Below are 26,129 nucleotides of genomic sequence, written 5' to 3'. Positions count from 1 at the left end.
ATGGGGCTGGAGATTGCTGCCCTAAAGCATCTCATTTATTATGGTTGGTGCTTTCTGGGTAGACATTCTAAGCCTGTGTCTTTATTACTGAACATAATTTAAAGCTATTAATAACATGGCATTCACAGGGTGTGAATGGCAGTCAAATGCTGTCAATAGCATAATTTTATTATCGAACATAACATAAAGCTATAAATAACATCTCTGTCATAATAAATAAATTATAGATTTCATTGCGCTACTTTCATGCATATAGCATGCTCAGAGCGCTTTGGTCCAATCTCATATATGGACCAGTGGGGGGGGGGGGGGGGAGGGTATCTGGAAGAAGGTTTTTCGTGCTGCTCGAGTAGGGTTTCGAACCTCAAGTTCAAGCGTACTTAGCCTCTCGACCACGCATCAAATTAGCATGGTATTCACAGACTATGAAAAACATGATGGAAGTCAAACGCTATGAATAACATAAAAGTAGTGAAATGCTTTAAATAAAATCACCTTCACCTATCCCTTAGTCAGTTGCACCGTGGGGGCACCACACAAGATTTGATGCCCGTTTTTCTCCATTCTTCTCTGTCTTTTGCATTGTATAGAACATTTTTCAATGGCAGGCCAATCCATTCTTTTATCTAGTCTACCCATCGCTTTCTCTGTCTGCCTCTTCTTCTATTGTCTAGTACAGTTCCCCGAACACCTTGTAATAGGGCCATAGAGTTTTAGTTTGCGGTTTTTTACAATAGTTAGAAGGTCATCGTGGGGTCTAACTGCAGTAGTAACGTTGTCTCTATAATCTTATCGTTTGTGATGAGGTCTTTAAATGTGATATCTAGTATCCTTCTGTAGCATCTCAACTCCATTGCCAGGATCCTCCTCTTTAGCTCTGCAGTCCAAGACTCGCAAGCATATAAGAATGAGCCATGACCAGGGTGTACATCAATCTGATATTAGTGTCAAGGCTTTGGCAGTCAAATGCTATAAATAGCATGAATAACATACAAGTGCTAGAAATAACACAATGGCAGTGACAAACTAACAACACATTACTCGCATATAACATTTACTCATGACGTCTGCCTAGTATGTATGTATATATACCGGGTGTTAAGCAGCTACCTTTATATATGTATTCTCTTCATGACTCAGGAGTTTGGACGAGAAGAAGTAAGAAGTAAAGGAAAGATCACTCTCTTATTTCTGCGGATAGTCACCCCACAGAAAAACAAGAGGGGGGGGGGGGGAGAACAAGTATTCACCGCTCACTACGGATGGCTGCTTGGTCGTGCGGTTCGCGCGCTGGACTGTCGTTTGGATTTATCGATCGTCCCGGGTTCAAACCCTGCCCGCTCCCATCCCCCTTCGTCCTACGGTAGGTTTGGACTAGGAAGTAAGCTATCGTCAACTCTGAAGGAACATCTGAAACATGTATATATATATATATATATATTATAGTTTTGCTTTATTTTCTCTTTATTGGTCGTTCTTGGGGGATGTGAGAGTGGATTTGAACCTCTTCCACCCCTGAATACTTACATGTAATTTTTTGTTTATTGTGTCGGTGGGGGGGTTGAACCTTAATTCCTCCCACGCTCATGTAATGTGGCGAATGAAGTTTTGCTTTAGATTTGTTATTTATTGTGTATGTAATAAAATAAAAACGAAAGTGAAACTGCAGTCACACTCCCCCTCCCCCACAAATGATGTACTGTTATTAGTGATTACAAAAAAAACAAACATCGCAAGAACTTAATTATTTGTTCATTCTTAATGCATTGACCCAGTTCCAGGCATCAATCTGTTTGATGCACAAGTCCAGACATCAATCTGTTTGATGCACAAGTCCAGGCATCAATCTGTTTGATGCACAAGTCCAGGCATCAATCTGTTGGTGCAGATTTTTTTTTATCTTCAATGCCCCACGATTTAATTTTTCATTTCATTTCCCTGACGCCAATTTTGAGGACAAAAATAAAAAGGTCATCTCGATCTGACGGTTAATTTTTCAGGAAAATAAAATTTCTTTTTTTTGGAACTCATTTGTGATGTAGAGTAAATTAGTAGAATACAATGAGCTCAAGAGAGTTCCTGTAATTATGTATGTGGAAAGTGCTCCGAGCAATGCTTCTCAAGCTCAACAAGGCGCTCTAGTGGAAATTGTCGTTAGAGGAGACGATTAGGCAATAAGGAAGCAAAACACAACTCCTGTTGGGGGACCTAAGGACAGGGGCTGTTAATTAATGAGAGCACCTTCATGGCTGAAGTGATACAGAGAAGGAATGGAGTTTCCCCGGTGTTCTCGACCTTGGAATACGAGCCATCGGTAAAAGGGATGTACAAAATGTAACTGTGCGTAGAACTTTCCCAGACAGTACAGTTTGTTCAGGCAGGCAGTTGGAGGCATGCTGGCAGGCAGATACAGGCAAGCTGGCAGGCAGATACAGGCAAGCTGGCAGGCAGATACAGGCAAGCTGGCAGGCAGATACAGGCAAGCTGGCAGGCAGATACAGGCAAGCTGGCAGGCAGTTGGAGGCAAGCTGGCAGGCAGTTGGAGGCAAGCTGGCAGGCAGATACAGGCAAGCTGGCAGGCAGATACAGGCAAGCTGGCAGGCAGATACAGGCAAGCTGGCAGGCAGATACAGGCAAGCTGGCAGGCAGATACAGGCAAGCTGGCAGGCAGTTGGAGGCAAGCTGGCAGGCAGATACAGGCAAGCTGGCAGGCAGATACAGGCAAGCTGGCAGGCAGATACAGGCAAGCTGGCAGGCAGATACAGGCAAGCTGGCAGGCAGATACAGGCAAGCTGGCAGGCAGATACAGGCAAGCTGGCAGGCAGATACAGGCAAGCTGGCAGGCAGTTGGAGGCAAGCTGGCAGGCAGATACAGGCAAGCTGGCAGGCAGATACAGGCAAGCTGGCAGGCAGATACAGGCAAGCTGGCAGGCAGATACAGGCAAGCTGGCAGGCAGTTGGAGGCAAGCTGGCAGGCAGTTGGAGGCAAGCTGGCAGGCAGATACAGGCAAGCTGGCAGGCAGTTGGAGGCAAGCTGGCAGGCAGATACAGGCAAGCTGGCAGGCAGATACAGGCAAGCTGGCAGGCAGATACAGGCAAGCTGGCAGGCAGATACAGGCAAGTTGGCAGGCAGATACAGGCAAGCTGGCAGGCAGATACAGGCAAGCTGGCAGGCAGTTGGAGGCAAGCTGGCAGGCAGTTGGAGGCAAGCTGGCAGGCAGTTGGAGGCAAGCTGGCAGGCAGATACAGGCAAGCTGGCAGGCAGATACAGGCAAGCTGGCAGGCAGATACAGGCAAGCTGGCAGGCAGATACAGGCAAGCTGGCAGGCAGATACAGGCAAGCTGGCAGGCAGTTGGAGGCAAGCTGGCAGGCAGATACAGGCAAGCTGGCAGGCAGATACAGGCAAGCTGGCAGGCAGATACAGGCAAGCTGGCAGGCAGATGCAGGCAAGCTGGCAGGCAGATGCAGGCAAGCTGGCAGGCAGATACAGGCAAGCTGGCAGGCAGATACAGGCAAGCTGGCAGGCAGATACAGGCAAGCTGGCAGGCAGATACAGGCAAGCTGGCAGGCAGATACAGGCAAGCTGGCAGGCAGATACAGGCAAGCTGGCAGGCAGTTGGAGGCAAGCTGGCAGGCAGATACAGGCAAGCTGGCAGGCAGATACAGGCAAGCTGGCAGGCAGATACAGGCAAGCTGGCAGGCAGATGCAGGCAAGCTGGCAGGCAGATACAGGCAAGCTGACAGGCAGATACAGGCAAGCTGGCAGGCAGTTGGAGGCAAGCTGGCAGGCAGATACAGGCAAGCTTCCATGTTCTCAGAGTTCTAAAAGTCTTCGTCTGAGCTCCTAGGACAATTATAAAGTTGAAGAAAATATAATTTAAAAAAAAAATATTTTGAAACTTTTATTTTGTGATGAAGACTTTGTTTTGTGTTTTTCCTTGACCAGAGATGTGGCCTTAGCGAATTGCGGGGCCCTGGACGAGTAGCACATTAATCCAGGAACACTAGTACGATGGGCTGACGGTGAGAAAAGTTTCTCTTCATCTCGGGCAGAAGCAGCCTTAGCAATGCGAGGGGCCCTGGGCTATTGTCCTATCAGAGTCACAAACACTAGCACGATGGGCTGAAGGGCACAAAAGATTCTCTTTACCACGAGGCCACACTTGCCACCCCCTAAGGCCGCTTCTGCTTGACCAAGTATTACGATAGTTTCTTAGATCAAGAACCCCGTGTGTTTGTGCGTGTGTGTATGTCTGCGATATAGCTTAGTGCGTGTGTGGATGTGTACGTGTGGATGCGTGTGTGTATGTGTGTTCGTGATTGTGTCCTTGTTTCCTTTGTTCAATGCATGGATGTGAAATAACATCCTTCTAGACAAGATTGTTGCTATACTCTTAAACACAAGTAGAAATAGATCAATGCCAAGGCCGATTCACAAAACACACACACAGGCCATATTAGGTAAAGAACAACAAACACACACAGTTCCTAATCAACTATGGGAACTAACTCTCACACATTACATCACATAGCAACACCCTTCTTTCTCTACAAAAATACAATGATACATCTGAGCACACAGTTTATAAAATAAACGACATATGAACAAAGATAACAGTGCTTGAGAAATGAGATGAAATCATTATAGCGGACCCTCGGAATAAAAAATATTAGATCGACTGCGATAAAAAAAAAAAAACTCGGGGGAATCGTATTATTTGCTAAGCATTCAATATTGTTGTGCACTGCACTGCACGCAATAAACTACATCTGGAGACTAACATTCTATTTCAACAGCGAATGCAAAATTTAAATGTTTGATTTTTAAACGTTCCATGACAGTGTGAGTAAACATTTAAAGGGAGGCAATCAGGTCGAAATGTTTAAATTCCTGTTAAAAAAAAACACTGTTCAAACAGAGGTTGCATCCCATGGGTCACGTGGTTTGTAAGCAATACAGAGGCAGGTTTCATACTTAATGAACGGATAGCAGAAGCAACGAAGTCCAAACTGACAACAATCACGACAACTCTTCACCTCCTAAACAAAATAGCCGTCTGCAGGGTGAACGTGTTACCCCGATGTGATTGTCTGGCCTGCTGCTGCTGGGGCTGGTGCTCTTAGCATTACAAAGTAGTCCACACTTTACCGTCACAGTCGCTTGTATTGAATAAACTGAGATGAGTGGCTGAGTGGCCTAAACCTCTTGCCTACCTTACAAGGAGGCTTGAGTTCGAGCTGAGAGCCTAAAGACAGCACGGAAACCTCCTCTTCAACAGAGCCGGCCCTAACAATTGCGTGGCCCTATGCGAAACGGATTGCACGGGGCCCAGTCTGAATATAGGGATAAGGATAATAAGTGAAAATAAAGATTTTGTATTTAAAAAAAATATTAGTCTTTGCAATAAATTTTTATTAAATGAAAACTGCCATGCAATTTTTTTATCGCGCGTAGTATTGGCACACCAAAAATAACAGTTTTGTCTATTTTCCAGGAGATTTTTATGAGTTTTCTGGAGATTTTAATAATTTCTTGAGATTTCCAGGACTTTTTCGTTTATTTTCAATTACATGAGATTTACAGGAGCCCCTGAAAACAGGAGACCGCGGAAACCCTGTTATTATATATAGGTTATAATGGTTTAATTTAATAGCTTACACCTATAAATTAGCGAGAGGCCTCGAAAGTGCGGGGCCCACTGTGACCGCATAGGTCGCAGTAGCCTAAGTCCGGCCCTGCCCTCCACCCCACTGGTCCACAAGATTGGACAATAGCGCACTAAGCATGCTATAAGCATGAAAGTTTGGACAATAGCGCACTGAGCATGCTATAAGCATGAATGTTTGGACCATAGCGCACTGAGCATGCTATAAGCATGAAAGTTTGGACAATAGCGCACTGAGCATGCTATAAGCATGAATGTTTGGACAATAGCGCACTGAGCATGCTATAAGCATGAATGTTTGGACAATAGCGCACTGAGCATGCTATAAGCACGAATGATGCACTAGATAAAAGTAATTAAAAAAACTGATCGCTCTGAAGATGTGTCAGCCTGACCTAACGTTTGTGACTAAATGATCATCTAATTTATGTATGGCCTAGAGACAATAGGGTTCTCAGGCTTCTCAAGCCAACACGGTAACCACTCTGCTTATAGAGAGCCTATCAACATGGAAGATTGTATAGTTATCTATTGTTTCTATAGTCTCGTCCTATTCTTCATTTGTGTTCACTAAGAGTCAGACGACGATGTATAAAGGGGACTAATTCATCTTATACTACCACTTCAGACAAGTACAAATTCTTTCGCTTGTTCGAGATACCAAACAAAATAATTAATTACCAATAATTAATTAACTAATTGGTTAATTTTTTTTAAAATTGATTCTTGTGTTGTCAGGTAAAAGAAATAATTGTGCTAAAAAAATTCGCTTGTTCCGAGATTGTCTGTGGGAGAAATAACGTGTACAAACTTTTGACCAGACAGACTTACAGACAGAGTTGATATAAGCTTTGTAATAAAAAGAGTGGCGGCCAAATCTAGACAACGTGTAGTAGAACTTGTCTGCATAAAGTACATGATTATAAAAACAAATCTTCCTATACACTTATGTCAAAGGTCTATGGGTAGATATTGCTTTTACCAACAGAAAAATTTTATACCTACACATCGTTCATGTTGAAATATCTGTGTCTTCGCTTCCACGGTTTTCGATAAAATTTCTCATCATGTTCCATTAATAGATAGGATGGCTGCCTAGTCAAAAGGTAAGCAATTCGGACTGCCGTCATGATGGGCTTGAGTTCTAACCCTGCCTGCTGCCATCCCCTGCCTCATGATGGGCTTGAGTTCTAACCCTGCCTGCTGCCATCCCCTGCCTGCTGCCATCACCTGCCTGCTGTCATCCCCTGCCTGCTGCCATCCCCTGCCGTCTGCCAGGAAGTTTGGACTAGGACGTAATCATCTTTTTTTTAATGAAAATCTGAAATAAAAAGAAAGAAAACAAAATGTCGCTCAAAATTTGATAAAAACGATGCCAAAAAAAAACCTCTGATGTCTGTTGACAAGGTGCACAGAGGTGCACTCGTTCAAGATAATGAAATTGTTGTGTTCCACCACGACGCTAATGTTAGTTTTTACTTATTGTTGACTGTTAACCTACATCACATTTAACATGGTGGCAGCGGTAATCTGTGCAAACTTACCTTTAAATTTAGTTGGAGTTGCACAGAAAAATTGGAGATTTAAATGTAGGCCGTTAAAGGCAACTAGACGGGACAAGAAAAGGACGCGTTCGCTTCTCGTTTAATATAATTCCACTCACCCTTAAACGATTCTTTTCAATTCGAAAATTGGGCAAACTAATGACGTAGGCCACAGTTGAAGACATATAAACATTGTAGAACGAATAAAAACAAAACAAAAAGGTGTTACACACAACGGTTTTAACAACACGGGAAAACACCCCACCCCCCACCCACCCCAGGTATTACTAATTTGATTTCTGACGGCCAGGAGGGTGGTGGTAGTGCATGCCCAACAGGTACCACCCTGGCTTGATTATATCTATTTATTAATGATTAGATTAGATTTCTTTACCTGTTCTAAACCTGATCCAATGACTGTTTTTTTTTTAATTTACCATTGGAGAGGAGGATGGAAAGTGGACACATAGAAAGTTAAAATGTCAATAATTAGCACACATTACATTCATTACTTATTATTTGCATTAATTGTGTAATTTCTACACACACACACACAACAAAGGCACACTACCTATTGGAAAGTGAGGTGGTCGTGTTGTGCTTCTCCTAATATACCAGACACTGTAACTCAATAGGAGGATAAAAGCTTTACAATGAGGACTGCGAGCTTGCTCCAATGTTTGGTCCTTCATTTTCAGCTTCATCTAAGAGGAATATTGTTCATTTGCGTGTGTGTGTGTGTTTTTGTCTCAATTTCAATTAGTGATTATTGTGCGTGACTTTATTCCCAGACTCATGTACCTTTCAAACACTCAGTAGCCTTTTTTTTATTATTTATTAAAATTCCTCTTTTCAGCTCGCTAATTCTTCAAAGATCAGAAACTGGAAAATCCTGGACACGGTTCTCGATAACTGTTCTAACGATTTTCTTAAAAATTTGACAATTGTTGTATATCTTTGGGAATAGAATTACTAGATCTAGCTGATTGGCCACACAGGGAAAGTTCAAGCTTGAGCGTTATAAGTTTTTTTTTAAATATTATCTTCTAGAATATAATTTGGTGTAGACAATCTTTATCTGGAACAGACTTACGTCAGCAGCGGGCATTCCCGCAAGTCTTCATTAAAACTAGACGTTTAGGGACATTTTGTGCACCGTCTTTGAAGTCTGGATCACAGAGTTGTATGTACTCTAGACTAGATTTATGCATTCGCTTCACCAGGATTTGTTTCCGTGATGAGATAGAAATGGGTAGGGGTTTTAAAAAATGGAACAAAAAAGTGGAACATTTATCATTTATTGCTCATTAGTTATTAAGAGTAATATAATTGCTCTTACAGGATGTGATTAGTTTCATCAAATAGGAATTGTCTTCTTTTTTAAAACTTTTGTTCATGTTGCTTGTTTGGTAGAGTTTCTAAAGCGTGTTTAGGTTATAGGTGAAGGTTTTTGTACATTGTGGATTACTCTTTCACTCTTTGTTAAGGTACAAATGTCTCCGGCAATGTCTCCAGACTTTCAGTGTGTTACAAACGTTACGACTAAGGAGAAAAATATCTTGTTCTATGACTGGCTAATCACAAAGCTTATATCAACTCACTCTGTCTGGAATCCCGAAATTAAAAATCCTAGTCTTCAATAGGATTCGAACCCGGAAGCCGGCTCGGAAGCCAAGAGCTTTATCACCCAGCCACCGCGCCTCTAGATAATTAATTACTGATAATTAATTAATTTGTTTAATAGAAACAAGGGAAACAAATACTTCAGTATTCATGAATAGGACTAAATTTGTTGAGTTTAGTCTCCTTCACTAATTGCTAAGGCTGTTTCTCCCTCACGCATTCCCTGATCTAAGTTGATATTGTTACAAATGACAGTGATAGGTAGAGGTCAACGTATGACCCCGGCGAGATAACACAGCAGCGGGTGTTTTCTGGAATGTACATGTATCAACAAAGACAGGATGTGACGTTTCCTCACGTGTTATTAGAGAGGATATTAGCCGTGTTTGTGCAACTTTGGACAAGCGATTAGGGACTCTATATAAGCCAGAGAGTTAATGTGAAAGTCAGTCGTATGGAGTCGTGAGTGAGCCGTTACAGTCGATACAGACTATGTAAGACGTGTGCGGCTCTGTGGAAGAGAAATGTGTACGACTCGGTGCAAGTTAACTAGGGTAGAGTTAACTGGAGTGGACTACTGTCGTTAAAGTCTATACAGCGAACTACAGTGGACTTGAGCCGTTACAGTCGATACAGTCGATGTAAGACGTGTGCGGCTCTGATTCGGTAGACTTGAGTACGACTTGGTTCAGCTTTGGGAGACCTGGAGCGACACTGGGAAGTGTGTCGTTGGTCTGTTCTGTGGAATACGGCTCGAGGAAAGTTGAGAAGAGATGAATTGCAACGAAGTGAAGAGATGAATTGCAACGAAGTATAGCTAACTGTAAACTGACAGATATTGTACAGTCTTCTACGCTACATGTTACAGTAACGAATTGTTAGAGTTAATAGTCATTAAAGTTATATGAAACTGAAAGTTTAGTCGTCAAGTTCTTTGCTGTGTTTTTATTTGTGTGCCAACTAATACATCTAGCCAGAAAATTCAGAAATACTTAACAATATTTTAAACAACTATTTATTGCACCTAACAAAACATTAATCAATAAATAAATACCCAATAAGTCAATTAATTATTGGTAATTAACTATTTTGTTTGATATCAAATAATGAAAATAGCTTGTACATTATTGGAAGATAGAGTCTTAAGGAAGGATTTCTTCCTCTTTAAATGAGCTTTTTTTAATGGATTCTTTATATTTTTCTAGTGTGAGTGTGAGATCTACTTACTTCTGCTGTTGCCGGTTAGTAAAATCTTTATGGAAGTGAAATAATTAATTACTCTAAATAAGTAAGAACTTGAAGTAGTAAAGTATTTGGCTAATTTATATTTGTATTGGTTAGATAAGTATTTAGCTAACTATTTCCGTGTTATCAAGTTATTTATAAATACAGCTATTTGTTTGATAACGCTTTGTTTCTTCCGCCCAGTTGTTGATACTCTTTCTTGAAGCTACTCAGTTCTGTGTACGTTAGAAAATATTGGAAGTGCTTTGTTATTAATTAATTGCTTTGTAGCGTAGCCAATAAAAGCCTAAGTAAAACTATTATTCAATTATTTATTATGTAAGTCAGTTACCTAGTACAAGAAGGTCAGTTTTCGTTTGTCTAGCTCGTCAAAAGTTTTCAGGTTTGTTTTGGGCCTACATGAAATCAATGTCGTAAATAAATGATTTTGCTTTTTAAAAATCTATATTTAGCATTGAGTATTTTTTGTTCATTTTTTCTTTCCCTTCTTTTAGTCCTTTAAAAAAAAAACAAGGCATGTTTATATTTTTTTAAACATTTATTTAATATATGGTAAATTTAGTGGCTGGAATAACAATTAGTGGCTGGAATAACATTTAGTGGCTGGAATAACAAGTTTTTCACTTTAAACAGGAAAACGTCCCCCAAAGGACTACATGTCCTCATTTTGCCTGACGTCTGTATTTCTAGACATTCTAATGAGCCTAAACAAAGTTCTCTATCTAGACACACTTTATCTAGACAGACTAAAACAATGAAAATTCTCTATTTAGACATACTTTATCTAGACAGACTAAACAATGAAAGTTCTCTATTTAGACACACTTTATCTAGATAGACTAAACAATGAAAGTTCTCTATTTAGGCATACTTTATCTAGACAGACTAAACAATGAAAGTTCTCTATTTAGACATACTTTATCTAGACAGACTAAACAATGAAAGTTCTCTATTTAGACATACTTTATCTAGACAGACTAAACAATGAAAGTTCTCTATTTAGGCACACTTTATCTAGACAGACTAAAACAATGAAAGTTCTCTATTTAGACATACTTTATCTAGACAGACTAAACAATGAAAGTTCTCTATTTAGACATACTTTATCTAGACAGACTAAACAATGAAAGTTCTCTATTTAGACATACTTTATCTAGACAGACTAAACAATGAAAGTTCTCTATTTAGGCACACTTTATCTAGACAGACTAAACAATGAAAGTTCTCTATTTAGACATACTTTATCTAGACAGACTAAACAATGAAAGTTCTCTATTTAGACATACTTTATCTAGACAGACTAAACAATGAAAGTTCTCTATTTAGACATACTTTATCTAGACAGACTAAACAATGAAAGTTCTCTATTTAGGCACACTTTATCTAGATAGACTAAACAATGAAAGTTCTCTATTTAGGCATACTTTATCTAGACAGACTAAACAATGAAAGTTCTCTATTTAGACATACTTTATCTAGACAGACTAAACAATGAAAGTTCTCTATTTAGACATACTTTATCTAGACAGACTAAACAATGAAAGTTCTCTATTTAGACATACTTTATCTAGACAGACTAAACAATGAAAGTTCTCTATTTAGACATACTTTATCTAGACAGACTAAACAATGAAAGTTCTCTATTTAGACATACTTTATCTAGACAGACTAAACAATGAAAGTTCTCTATTTAGACATACTTTATCTAGACAGACTAAACAATGAAAGTTCTCTATTTAGGCACACTTTATCTAGACAGACTAAAACAATGAAAGTTCTCTATTTAGACATACTTTATCTAGACAGACTAAACAATGAAAGTTCTCTATTTAGACATACTTTATCTAGACAGACTAAACAATGAAAGTTCTCTATTTAGACATACTTTATCTAGACAGACTAAACAATGAAAGTTCTCTATTTAGACATACTTTATCTAGACAGACTAAACAATGAAAGTTCTCTATTTAGGCACACTTTATCTAGACAGACTAAAACATGTCTTGTCTTTTTATTTCACTCAGATTCTTCCGTCATCGTGATATTTTCAAACCTCAAAATACATTTTCAGTCCAGTTTCATTAAATTGCCAGTTATAGCACATGTCGTGTTGTGACAGATGCCATCCACAATTACATCACCCTTGGGGTAATGCAGCATGATTATACTCTCTTTATCTCATATCAAATAAAAGAAAACAATATAATGATTGTTAGATTCACATTCTTTGATGTCATTCCTAATTAACTGTTTCGTTAATTCATACACTTACAAGCACATGCACAAATCACACGAACACCAACGTACAAATCAAATACACACTGAAATACATACACATACTTGTGGATTAATTACGCATTGTTTACAAAAATGCTTATAGGTATGTACATACATAGCCCAGAAAAATATGTTGATGTTGACAAGACCTTCAGACGTTGCCTCTTCAACGCAATATTTGTATTTAAATTGTTTATATTTACAAATACACACACACACACACATAAATATAAACTAAAGAAAGCGTTGCCAATAAAAGTAAAACTAGTCCCTAAAGTCCATAAATTTAGCTCAGGGGGGGTTGTTATCAAAAGACACTCCAATAAAAAGTAAAGCAAAACCTAAGTCACTAAATTATATAACAGAAGCCATAGAGAGATATTGAAGTAAACCGCCCACACTATTTTTCAAATAAAAAATTCTGGATAACTAGTCACCAAATTTCATAATTGTAGCCTGGGGGGGGGGGGGTCTGGGTGTTGTAAATTCCCTTTCCATAAATGAAAAAAAAAAAGAAAAGCTACAGCCACTTTATTGAGGAATTAGGTTAAAATCTCTCCATAAAAAAAAAGGAAAACTCCTGTCAAGAAATTCGATGAGCGTAGCCAAAGGGGTTTTAAGGTAAACCTCCCCCCTCCATCAAAATGAAAAGCCAAGTTAGAATCACTAAATTCCATCAGTGTAGCCAAAGGGGTTTTAAGGTAAACCTCCCCCCTCCATCAAAATGAAAAGCCAAGTTAGAATCACTAAATTCCATCAGTGTAGCCAAAAGGGTTTTGGCCCCCTTTAAAAATTAAACCAAGGAAAAAGTACATTTCCCGATTTCTACCAGTCGCTGGGTGTCCAAGTACCAATAAATATCAGATTTGGTATTTGACCTACATTTGTTTAAATAGATGAGTAGCAGGATTTGAACAATAGACTCTCTCTCTCTCTCTCTCTCTCTCTGTATATATAGAGAGAGGCGCGGGGGCTGAACGGTAAACCGCTGGGTTTCCGAGCCGAGAGGTCCTGTGTTCGAATCTTGGTGAAGACTGGGATTTTTTTTTCGGGGCTTTAGGGCGTCTCTGAGTCCAGCCAGCTCTAGTGGGTACCTGACATTAGTTGGTAAAAGTAAAGGCAGTTGGTCGTAGTGCTGGCCACATGAAGGAACATCTGAAGGAACACCCGAAACATGCACAACAAACAAACATAGCTGCGTATCTTAACCCCGAACCTTTTTTGAGTAGGCTGAAGCCTATTTTGATCATAAGTCAACAAAACGATAGTTCAACGCTTTGACGAAATTCGACCGCTTTAACAACGCGTGCAAAACGGGTAGAATTCGTTTATAAGATACATATTCAAAATGTCTAATTAATAAAAACCTTTTGAATAATGTTTTTCTTGATAAATATTTAAAAAATTGCAAATGCAACCGATTTTTCCACTAGAAAAAAAGATACCTTCAGGTAGAGAAGAGCTGATTTAGATTATGTGTGTTTACTGGTCGCCCCTTAAAAACAAAACAAAAAATATAATGCCTTTGATAATATTTCAGAAAGATATACAAGAAATGCGTAGGATGTAATTATCTTCTTGTTTGAAGTAATGTCTGTTAAATATAAAAAAAAGATATATTCAAATGTAAGTAATAAATGTTGTTCACTTGTACTTTTATCTGTTAAACCGTTGGGGCATCACACATAATCTGTCGACCGTCTTTTCCCAAGATTGTCTTTCTTTTGCCTTCAAAATTATATTTTTCAATTACAGTCCCGTCCAGCCTTCATTTTATGTCTTCCCTTCATTCTCTGTCTGCTTCTTCTTCTTTTTCCTGGTTCTGTTCCCTGAAGGAAGGTCTTTGCAAGCACTGAAGGACTTGTGATAAAGCCATAAAGTTTAAGTTTCGTTTTCTGATAGTGGTCAACAGGTCAACGTTGCCATAGGGATATTTGTTTTTAATCTCCTTGTTTGTGATGTGGTCTTTGTTACTGATATCTAACCTAGGATCTATAACTCTTGTCTCTCTGGAGGGGTGGGCGCCCACTGATGGTCTCGTCTGGTACCGATTACCCTCTATCTTATTTTGTATTGACTAATGATTGAATTTGTACTTAGAGTGTGTTGCGAATTAATATACAATTTGGTTAAAATATGAACATGTAGCATTTATTATATAGATATTTAACTATTTTTATTATTTAAAAAAATGTGATTTTTGCACAGATTGAACCATCCCGTTACCACCCAAAGAATCGGTCAACAAACCAGTGGCAGGGGCCGACATAATATACATAGTTTGAAACACAAATAATTAGTCTATAAAAAATATATTGTTATGACTTTGCCATGCGCACCGCCATCGAAGATAGTGCAGAAAGAAGGTGCGCACTATCTGTGACTAAACAAGTCGGATGTTGACATGAGAGAGAAAAGGATTTCCGCCCAAGTAGAGAGAGCCAATATGGAGATGCTGTGCTCAAGGCAGATGCCCCTTTGTGTTTGTCATGTCTCCGTGTAAATAAACGTCTTTGTCTCGTTGAGTTGCCTCTCTTCAGTTATTACATTGGTCTCAGAATTGGGATTATAGGCGACTCAACGAGAGGAGGTAGGATTCTAGCACAATGGCATCTTTGAAACAACTAGATCAGCTTTTAGTTAAAGAGCTAAGGCAGGAACTTCGTTACAGACGCCTCACTCTTGGTGGTAGCACTAGCAAGGAGGTGCTTACAGCTCGTCTCGGCAAGCCCTAATTGATGAAGATGAAGATCCGGAGACCTACCTATTGGAAATTGAACCGGAGATTGGCAAGATAAATGAAGGTATTGATGCATTGTGTGAACAAATTAACAGTATGGGTGAACAAGGTAGATAAAATGGTGTCTCAAGTGAAAGAAGGAGTAGACTCGTTGGTAAAGGAGCAGTTGTCTGTAGACTCGTTGGTAAAGAAGTTGCGTGGTCAAGACTGTGGCTGCACAAACAGTGGTGACGGAGATGCGCTGGGGATTGGAGCGCCGTCTGTGTCTGTGTTGTGGGCAAGTCTTGTGGTTGTGACTTTCAAGACGAGAAACGTGACAATGATTGCTGTGATGATCTCAACGAGATGTGCCAAATCGAAGGGAAAGAGACAAATGAAGAAACTGAAGACTGTTACGTGCCTGAAGCGTTTGTTCCTGTTGTACCTGTTACCAGTACCTTAATGAGCTGGACAGATCAAGCCTGTTGCTATGGACTTTAAAGACCTCTGCCTACCTGCCGGTGCTCACGAGGTAAATTCGAAGCTCGACAACTGCATCCAGAAGATTACCATGAATTGTACGTGCGGCGCATCACACATAGAATTTAGATGCCAAGAAAACCACCAACAGGGCATATGAACTTCTACCATAATCATCGACATTGGCATAGATGAATGTCAATCAAACCACTCTAAATCTGAGCTGTCAAGAGGAAGACATTTTCCACTTGAACCCGAAGAGACCTATCTTCTGGACGTGAGACTGTTATCTGAGGATGACTGCGGTGCATTGGACTTTGTTTGCAACGTGGCTGCATGTGAACCTGCAGCTCCCTTGAGAGGCGTCTGTCGGGAAGGTCTGCTGAGACAGCGTGTCCGATCAACAGTGCTCGACACTATCTCTTTGTGTGTCGAACGGCCACGTCATCATCGCAACAACAGCCTGGTCAACTGGAGAAAGAAAGCGGCACTGGAGGAAAACAATGCAAATGGCTTCGTGGGGAACACGCTTCCTGCCGCCTGTGGCTCCCACTGATCGACCTCCACCTCAACTGTCAAACCTCAGCTGCAGTGTTTATTTTCGGGACGAAAAGTGCTAAGATGGGGCCAATGTTATGACTTTACCATGCGCACCGCCATCCAAGATAGTGCAGAAAGAAGGTGCGCACTATCTGTGACTAAACAAGTCGGATGTTGACATGAGAGAGAAAAGGATTTCCGCCCAAGAAGAGAGCCAATATGGAGATGCTGTACTCAAGGCAGATGCCCTTTGTGTTTGTCATGTCTCCGTGTAAATAAACGTCTTTGTCTCGTTGAGTTGCCTTCCATCAGTTAGTACAATATTATTAAGATAAGTTAATCATTTTGTACAAAAAATGTGTGATTTCTCCAGGAGGCTGTGGGGTAGTTTAAAGAGGAACAATCCCTCCCACTGAATGCGCGAGTGCACTTGACACTTCATGTGGGGTGCCTAAACGGTTCAACTGACTAAGGGATAGGTGAAGGTGAATTCTATGGGGGCTACTAGGTACTACGCGTACGGCCCAGTCTCTTGATAGAGAACTACGGATAGCTATATCTGCAGTGGTACCAGTCGGGTGGCATCTCACATATTGAGGCCGCGTTTTAGACAAAACTAGCATACGCTCTTTGTACTTAATACCAATGCATTTTTCACAAGTTTTGTGTTTGTGATGTAGAAAAAACAAAAGCATAAGGGGAGGGGGTAAGACTTCAATAATCAGCCAAATCGTTTGTTGTAAAATGGACACGATGCTAATTGTCTCCCCCCCCCCCCATCCTCCTATCTTTTGTCACCGTTTCCCCTCCTCCCAACAATACGTCTTTGCTAGGGATAGCTATAAGTCATCAAGCTGGTTTACTATTCAAGTGTACAGTACACGTACAGATGATGTGTACAGTACACGTACAGATGGTGCGTACAGTACACTTACAGATGGCGTGTACAGTACACGTACAGATGATGTGTACAGTACACGTACAGATGGTGTGTACAGTACACTTACAGATGGTGTGTACAGTACACTTACAGATGGTGTGTACAATACACGTACAGATGGTGTGTACAATACACGTACAGAAGGTGTGTACATTACACTTACGGATGATGTGTACAGTACACGTACAGAAGGTGTGTACATTACACTTACGGATGATGTGTACATTACACGTACGGATGATGTGTACATTAGTTTCACTTGAGACTATGGTACACACAGTGCACGTCAACCTGAATGTGTTTCTCTCAGCCACACTAACGTCATGAGCTCCATGTATTAACGACCTCTTGCAGACTGGGTCCAAATAAAGACTTCTATAGTTGAATTACGTCTGCGCATATGAGCTTTGACCTGATATTCTGTAGTATTGCTCAGCGACAGAAGACAATCATCGACTGGGGATTGTGTTAATTCTTCACTTATTTATTTCACTGAATTATCATTTCATTTGTATCGGACTCAAAAAAAAAAATAATAAATCCGTCACGTGAAGATATGTTGGTATATCTTTCGAGATCTAGACCTTGTAACAACTGACTTTTCGCCACAACTAGCTACATGCAATGACAGTTTGTATAAAGAAACTTAGATCTAAATCTGTACTTTCAAACGTACGACTGAGTGAGATAACATTTAGTCTAGCCTTTCAGGTAGACGCGGCGGCTGAGTGGTTAAGCGCTTGACTGGGATTTTTATTTCTGAATCTTTGGGCGCCTCTGAGTTCACCCAGCTCTAATGGGTACCTGACATTATTTGGGGATAAGTACAGGCGGTTGGTCGTTGCGCTGGCCACATGACAACCTCGTAAGCCGTGGGCCACAGAAAAGAGATGAGTTTTAGATCATCTACCCTATAGACAGCAAGGTCTGAAACACTGGCGGATCCAGGGGGAGGGGCGGACGAACTTTAATATAGGATTCACACAATTGGTATACGAATTTATTACTTATGCTAAAAATATATACTAATTATTTATATTTCAACCTATTTTTAGATTATTTCGCCCCCCCCCCCACTCTAGTATGTTGGCCGATTTGGTGGGGTCGGGAGGGGGCGATGGTATCAATCCCGCCCCCCCCCCTACACTTTCGAGTGGGGGGGGCGGTCCAAATTGTTTGTAGAAATCACAGCTTGCTAACAAAATCAATTAAATATCTATATTTTTAAAACTTGTTATTGATATTTTAACCGATCTTTATATTATGTCGTTCCCTGTTGGCCGATTGGTGGGGGGGGGGGGGGGCGAATACCTCTACTGCCTTTCCCACCTAAACCCTTTGAGTGGGGGGGGGCGGTCCGTTTTTATGGAGAAATCATAGTTTGTGAACAAAATTAGTTGAATTAATATATAAATTGTATATTATGTCGCTCCCTTTCTGGTATCTTGGCCGATTCGGTGGGGTGAGGGGGGGGCGATTGCATGTACTGCCCTCCCCACTCTAGCCCTCTGAGTGCTGGGGGGGCGGTCCTATTTTTGTGGAGAATCATAGTTTGTGAACAAAATTAGTTGAACATCTATATAATATAAACTACGTATTGATATGTGACCCATTGTATATTATGTCGTACCACACTCTAATCTCAAATTGTATCATTAGTAAATGAAAAAGGGTTGTACCAGGTGGGAGGGGCGATACATGCAATCGCATTTCCCCAATTGGACAAATCAATACTTTTTTTTTGTATTATAGTTAAGAAATTACAAAATTAAAAAAAAATCTGTCACTAATATAATTTATATATACTATAAATTAAATTCTTATATCGAGTCGCCCCATACCTATTCTTTAATGCCCAATGCAATCTTTAGCAGAAATTATTAAAGGAGCGAGGATTAATCGTTTTCACTCTACCGCCCCTCCCATTTCCAGACCAAAGTTTATGTAATTTCACATAAATTTATCATAATTATTTTAAGAAAGACTATGCATTGGAAAAGTTAAAAAATTAAAACGAAATTTTTCAGTATAAAAGTCATGATTGAGATGAGTTCTAAACTCAAATAACAATTTCATAGTCGCCTTTTCCCAACCTTTACTCAATCTGATATTTTTCTAGTTAAATAAATTTGGGACTATAACTCACAATTTATACTTATATTTTCTTAAATACTATTTATCAAAAATTTTTTTTTTCGGCGGCGATCCTCAAAGCAAAAATCTAAATATGTGGGGTATCCTATCTTTTCAAGGAACAAATCAGTTTTTTTTTTGCAATGTATTATGGGCCTATACATTTATATTAGAATATTTTTCAAGTACAACATTATTCGAAAGGTCCTTTTTAATAGTATGAATAATGAGCTTTAGGTCAGGAGAATGCGTTTCTGCAGTGAAGAATGAAAAAAAACGCTTTTGGCGTCGGGGCTTCGCACCGAAATCCATTGATGAATAATGAGCTGCAGATGTCAGGAGAATACGTTTCTACAGTGAAAAAAAAAAAAAAAGCAAAAAAACGCTTTTGTCGTAGGGGCGTCGTAGGGGCTTCGCCCCTACTCCATTGGTGAATAATGAGCTGTAGATGTCAGGAGAATGCGTTTCTGCAATGAAGAATGCTAGAAAATGCTTTTGGCGTCGGGGCTTCGCCCCGAACTCCATTGATGAATAATGAGCTGCAGATGTCAGGAGAATACGTTTCTACAGTGAAAAAAGCAAGAAAACGCTTTTGTCGTCGGGGCTTCGCCCCGAACTCCATTGGTGAATAATGAGCTGTAGATGTCAGGAGAATGCGTTTCTGCAATGAAGAATGCTAGAAAATGCTTTTGGCGTCGGGGCTTCGCCCCGAACTCCATTGATGAATAATGAGCTGCAGATGTCAGGAGAATACGTTTCTACAGTGAAAAAAGCAAGAAAACGCTTTTGTCGTCGGGGCTTCGCCCCGAACCCCACAAGAGAACCTTATAGCGCTGCCACAGTTGTTTTGTTTTCGACGAAGGTTGAGAAATGATATATATATTTATATGTTTGTGTGTGTGTGTGCGCGCGCTCTACGCACGTTTATGCATAGGGTTAGGGTTTATTGGGCGTTAGGGTTAGGGTTTGGAAAAAAATCGCCCCCCCCCCACTTCAAAGTTCTGGATCCGCTAGTGGTCTGAAAGGGGAACTTTACTTTTCAAGTAGTCAGGCGAGTAATGAAGCCAATTGGAGCACAAAAGTAGAAGTACTGTTACTTTAGAATAGGCATCCATCCAGAAGTGATATGGTCAAGGAGTCATCTAACAAGTAGCCATTCGAGAAGAAATCACAGAAAGCGTTGCACAGCCAGAAAACGTGATTGATGGCCAGAAGGTGTTGCAGACCATTTAAAGGCGTTGTACTCAGTTGAATCATGTTGCAGATAACCAGTTCAAACAGTAGAAGGTCAATGAAGACCAGAATTCAGACAGAAAATGAACATGTCACATTGAGAATCCTAAGAACTTAAGAACAATACATACATAGATTGTGATATTTAGATTTTAGTTTTACCAGTAAGGTGTAGTCCTATTTCTACTTGAAGGAAAGGGTGTTGTGTAGAGTCCTATTTCTACTTGAAGGAAAGGGTGTTGTGTAGAGTCCTATTTCTACTTGAAGGAAAGGGTGTTGTGTAGATTCCTATTTCTACTTGAAGGAAAGGGTGTTGTGTAGAGTCCTATTTCTACTTGAAGGAAAGGGTGTTGTGTAGAGTCCTATTTCTACTTGAAGGAAAGGGTGTTGTGTAGAGTCCTATTTCTACTTGAAGGAAAGGGTGTTGTGTAGAGTCCTATTTCTACTTGAAGGAAAGGGTGTTGTGTAGATTCCTATTTCTACTTGAAGGAAAGGGTGTTGTGTAGAGTCCTATTTCTACTTGAAGGAAAGGGTGTTGTGTAGAGTCCTATTTCTACTTGAAGGAAAGGGTGTTGTGTAGAGTACTATTTCTACTTGAAGGAAAGGGTGTTGTGTAGATTCCTATTTCTACTTGAAGGAAAGGGTGTTGTGTAGAGTCCTATTTCTACTTGAAGGAAAGGGTGTTGTGTAGAGTCCTATTTCTACTTGAAGGAAAGGGTGTTGTGTAGAGTCCTATTTCTACTTGAAGGAAAGGGTGTTGTGTAGAGTCCTATTTCTACTTGAAGGAAAGGGTGTTGTGTAGAGTCCTATTTCTACTTGAAGGAAAGGGTGTTGTGTAGAGTCCTATTTCTACTTGAAGGAAAGGGTGTTGTGTAGAGTCCTATTTCTACTGGAAGGAAAGGGTGTTGTGTAGAGTCCTATTTCTACTTGAAGGAAAGGGTGTTGTGTAGAGTCCTATTTCTACTGGAAGGAAAGGGTGTTGTGTAGAGTCCTATTTCTACTGGAAGGAAAGGGTGTTGTGTAGAGTCCTATTTCTACTTGAAGGAAAGGGTGTTGTGTAGATTCCTATTTCTACTTGAAGGAAAGGGTGTTGTGTAGAGTCCTATTTCTACTTGAAGGAAAGGGTTTTGTGTAGAGTCCTATTTCTACTTGAAGGAAAGGGTGTTGTGTAGAGTCCTATTTCTACTTGAAGGAAAGGGTGTTGTGTAGAGTCCTATTTCTACTTGAAGGAAAGGGTGTTGTGTAGAGTCCTATTTCTACTGGAAGGAAAGGGTGTTGTGTAGAGTCCTATTTCTACTTGAAGGAAAGGGTGTTGTGTAGAGTCCTATTTCTACTGGAAGGAAAGGGTGTTGTGTAGAGTCCTATTTCTACTTGAAGGAAAGGGTGTTGTGTAGAGTCCTATTTCTACTGGAAGGAAAGGGTGTTGTGTAGAGTCCTATTTCTACTTGAAGGAAAGGGTGTTGTGTAGAGTCCTATTTCTACTGGAAGGAAAGGGTGTTGTGTAGAGTCCTATTTCTACTTGAAGGAAAGGGTGTTGTGTAGAGTCCTATTTCTACTTGAAGGAAAGGGTGTTGTGTAGAGTCCTATTTCTACTGGAAGGAAAGGGTGTTGTGTAGAGTCCTATTTCTACTTGAAGGAAAGGGTGTTGTGTAGAGTCCTATTTCTACTTGAAGGAAAGGGTGTTGTGTAGAGTCCTATTTCTACTTGAAGGAAAGGGTGTTGTGTAGAGTCCTATTTCTACTTGAAGGAAAGGGTGTTGTGTAGAGTCCTATTTCTACTGGAAGGAAAGGGTGTTGTGTAGAGTCCTATTTCTACTTGAAGGAAAGGGTGTTGTGTAGAGTCCTATTTCTACTTGAAGGAAAGGGTGTTGTGTAGAGTCCTATTTCTACTTGAAGGAAAGGGTGTTGTGTAGAGTCCTATTTCTACTGGAAGGAAAGGGTGTTGTGTAGAGTCCTATTTCTACTTGAAGGAAAGGGTGTTGTGTAGAGTCCTATTTCTACTGGAAGGAAAGGGTGTTGTGTAGAGTCCTATTTCTACTTGAAGGAAAGGGTGTTGTGTAGAGTCCTATTTCTACTGGAAGGAAAGGGTGTTGTGTAGATTCCTATTTCTACTTGAAGGAAAGGGTGTTGTGTAGAGTCCTATTTCTACTTGAAGGAAAGGGTGTTGTGTAGAGTCCTATTTCTACTGGAAGGAAAGGGTGTTGTGTAGAGTCCTATTTCTACTGGAAGGAAAGGGTGTTGTGTAGATTCCTATTTCTACTTGAAGGAAAGGGTGTTGTGTAGATTCCTATTTCTACTTGAAGGAAAGGGTGTTGTGTAGAGTCCTATTTCTACTTGAAGGAAAGGGTGTTGTGTAGAGTCCTATTTCTACTGGAAGGAAAGGGTGTTGTGTAGAGTCCTATTTCTACTTGAAGGAAAGGGTGTTGTGTAGAGTCCTATTTCTACTGGAAGGAAAGGGTGTTGTGTAGAGTCCTATTTCTACTGGAAGGAAAGGGTGTTGTGTAGATTCCTATTTCTACTTGAAGGAAAGGGTGTTGTGTAGATTCCTATTTCTACTTGAAGGAAAGGGTGTTGTGTAGAGTCCTATTTCTACTGGAAGGAAAGGGTGTTGTGTAGATTCCTATTTCTACTTGAAGGAAAGGGTGTTGTGTAGAGTCCTATTTCTACTGGAAGGAAAGGGTGTTGTGTAGAGTCCTATTTCTACTGGAAGGAAAGGGTGTTGTGTAGAGTCCTATTTCTACTGGAAGGAAAGGGTGTTGTGTAGAGTCCTATTTCTACTTGAAGGAAAGGGTGTTGTGTAGAGTCCTATTTCTACTTGAAGGAAAGGGTGTTGTGTAGAGTCCTATTTCTACTGGAAGGAAAGGGTGTTGTGTAGATTCCTATTTCTACTTGAAGGAAAGGGTGTTGTGTAGAGTCCTATTTCTACTGGAAGGAAAGGGTGTTGTGTAGAGTCCTATTTCTACTGGAAGGAAAGGGTGTTGTGTAGAGTCCTATTTCTACTGGAAGGAAAGGGTGTTGTGTAGATTCCTATTTCTACTGGAAGGAAAGGGTGTTGTGTAGAGTCCTATTTCTACTGGAAGGAAAGGGTGTTGTGTAGAGTCCTATTTCTACTGGAAGGAAAGGGTGTTGTGTAGATTCCTATTTCTACTTGAAGGAAAGGGTGTTGTGTAGAGTCCTATTTCTACTTGAAGGAAAGGGTGTTGTGTAGAGTCCTATTTCTACTTGAAGGAAAGGGTGTTGTGTAGAGTCCTATTTCTACTGGAAGGAAAGGGTGTTGTGTAGAGTCCTATTTCTACTTGAAGGAAAGGGTGTTGTGTAGAGTCCTATTTCTACTGGAAGGAAAGGGTGTTGTGTAGAGTCCTATTTCTACTTGAAGGAAAGGGTGTTGTGTAGAGTCCTATTTCTACTTGAAGGAAAGGGTGTTGTGTAGAGTCCTATTTCTACTTGAAGGAAAGGGTGTTGTGTAGAGTCCTATTTCTACTTGAAGGAAAGGGTGTTGTGTAGAGTCCTATTTCTACTGGAAGGAAAGGGTGTTGTGTAGAGTCCTATTTCTACTTGAAGGAAAGGGTGTTGTGTAGAGTCCTATTTCTACTTGAAGGAAAGGGTGTTGTGTAGAGTCCTATTTCTACTTGAAGGAAAGGGTGTTGTGTAGAGTCCTATTTCTACTTGAAGGAAAGGGTGTTGTGTAGAGTCCTATTTCTACTGGAAGGAAAGGGTGTTGTGTAGATTCCTATTTCTACTTGAAGGAAAGGGTGTTGTGTAGAGTCCTATTTCTACTGGAAGGAAAGGGTGTTGTGTAGAGTCCTATTTCTACTGGAAGGAAAGGGTGTTGTGTAGAGTCCTATTTCTACTGGAAGGAAAGGGTGTTGTGTAGATTCCTATTTCTACTGGAAGGAAAGGGTGTTGTGTAGAGTCCTATTTCTACTGGAAGGAAAGGGTGTTGTGTAGAGTCCTATTTCTACTGGAAGGAAAGGGTGTTGTGTAGATTCCTATTTCTACTTGAAGGAAAGGGTGTTGTGTAGAGTCCTATTTCTACTTGAAGGAAAGGGTGTTGTGTAGAGTCCTATTTCTACTTGAAGGAAAGGGTGTTGTGTAGAGTCCTATTTCTACTGGAAGGAAAGGGTGTTGTGTAGAGTCCTATTTCTACTTGAAGGAAAGGGTGTTGTGTAGAGTCCTATTTCTACTGGAAGGAAAGGGTGTTGTGTAGAGTCCTATTTCTACTTGAAGGAAAGGGTGTTGTGTAGAGTCCTATTTCTACTTGAAGGAAAGGGTGTTGTGTAGAGTCCTATTTCTACTTGAAGGAAAGGGTGTTGTGTAGAGTCCTATTTCTACTTGAAGGAAAGGGTGTTGTGTAGAGTCCTATTTCTACTGGAAGGAAAGGGTGTTGTGTAGAGTCCTATTTCTACTTGAAGGAAAGGGTGTTGTGTAGAGTCCTATTTCTACTTGAAGGAAAGGGTGTTGTGTAGAGTCCTATTTCTACTTGAAGGAAAGGGTGTTGTGTAGAGTCCTATTTCTACTTGAAGGAAAGGGTGTTGTGTAGATTCCTATTTCTACTTGAAGGAAAGGGTGTTGTGTAGAGTCCTATTTCTACTTGAAGGAAAGGGTGTTGTGTAGAGTCCTATTTCTACTTGAAGGAAAGGGTGTTGTGTAGATTCCATCTTTATCAAATATTTTATTTTTGTGCTGAAGGAGAGATGGTGATAGTAAAATGATCCTATTGTCTGTTTCCGAGAAACTGGGTTAGTATGTATTTATAGTTCTACAGAAAGGGAAGGATGTTGATATATTTTGTTGTGTTTTTATTGTTTGAATTGATTTGGTAAACATGTTTCGTGCTCTAGGAACACAAGGGTGCTGATATATGTATTGCTAGAGATAGACTTCTTTCTCTATGTTTGTATTTTATCAAATAGATTACAGACGTTACTTCTAAAGAGAAGATAATTTCATCCTACGCATTTCATGTCTCAATCTAATCTAGCATGTTTATCAGGGACTTAGACTCTGCTAAATCGTTATTTTTTTTCTGGCTGATTCAGGCAACCCATTCCATTTGCTAATAATACTAGGAAAGAAAAGGCACTTGTACGAATTAGTCCTAGCATATGGAATAAAAAATGTGCCTTTAATGTTAATGTTAGTAACATTTTTACTGTGCTTATTAACTAAGATGGCGGCACAATAAACTTATTCTACTTATTGAAGGTTACAGCCCAAACCAAATGTTTGTATTTATTTTTGTTCTTCATCGTACTAACTTCAATTAACATTTTGTTAACAGGAAGACTATCACCACAGCTCACCATTTTATCCCCACCCCCTTTCGTCAAGCAAGGGCCTTTCAGTCTCGCGATGAATGCGTTTGAAATCCATTTCAATTGAATTATTTTGTAGGCTTTTAGAAGTCATTGTGAGTGTGTCAAACACATACACACACACACACACTATATATATATATATATACGTGGACGACAAAATACGTAAATTCAACCTGTTATGACTTAACTTAAGCCTAGAAAAAATAAGCCTTTTTTACGATCAAAATCGCAGCTGTTAAATTGACAATTTATTCGCAGTTTTGACTTATGTTTTTCGAAGCCAACATTAAAATGTCATAAGTCTAAAATTATAGTTCCTTCCCCTTTAATAACTTTCTTTCCTACCAGTTCTGTTTTTAATGTATGTTTATTTCTAATCAGATCTAGATCTTAAATCTAATTCTCCTCTAG

General features: G+C 40.0%; 2 protein-coding genes across 2 annotated transcripts in view; both read left to right on the top strand.

Moving 5' to 3' along the window:
- The window catches only part of LOC106072041 (neuropeptide SIFamide receptor-like), a 98,656-nt gene that overhangs the window by 54,750 nt on the left and 17,777 nt on the right, over positions 1–26,129 (top strand). The gene's annotated exons all lie outside the window — the stretch shown is intronic.
- Positions 2,394–3,827, top strand: LOC129926212 (uncharacterized). The gene has a single exon (XM_056028737.1). It carries the CDS (start codon positions 2,394–2,396, stop codon positions 3,825–3,827), a length of 1,434 nt encoding a protein of 477 aa, XP_055884712.1.

Source organism: Biomphalaria glabrata, chromosome 1 (assembly GCF_947242115.1).
Source record: "Biomphalaria glabrata chromosome 1, xgBioGlab47.1, whole genome shotgun sequence".
NCBI lineage: Eukaryota > Metazoa > Mollusca > Gastropoda > Planorbidae > Biomphalaria > Biomphalaria glabrata.
Note: the sequence above shows the minus strand (reverse complement) of the source record. Positions and strands in the feature narration are given on the sequence as shown.

Coding starts and splice junctions, on each gene's coding strand:
- LOC129926212 (XM_056028737.1), top strand. CDS start 2,394: ATGCTGGCAGGCAGATACAGGCAAGCTGGCAGGCAGATACAGGCAAGC.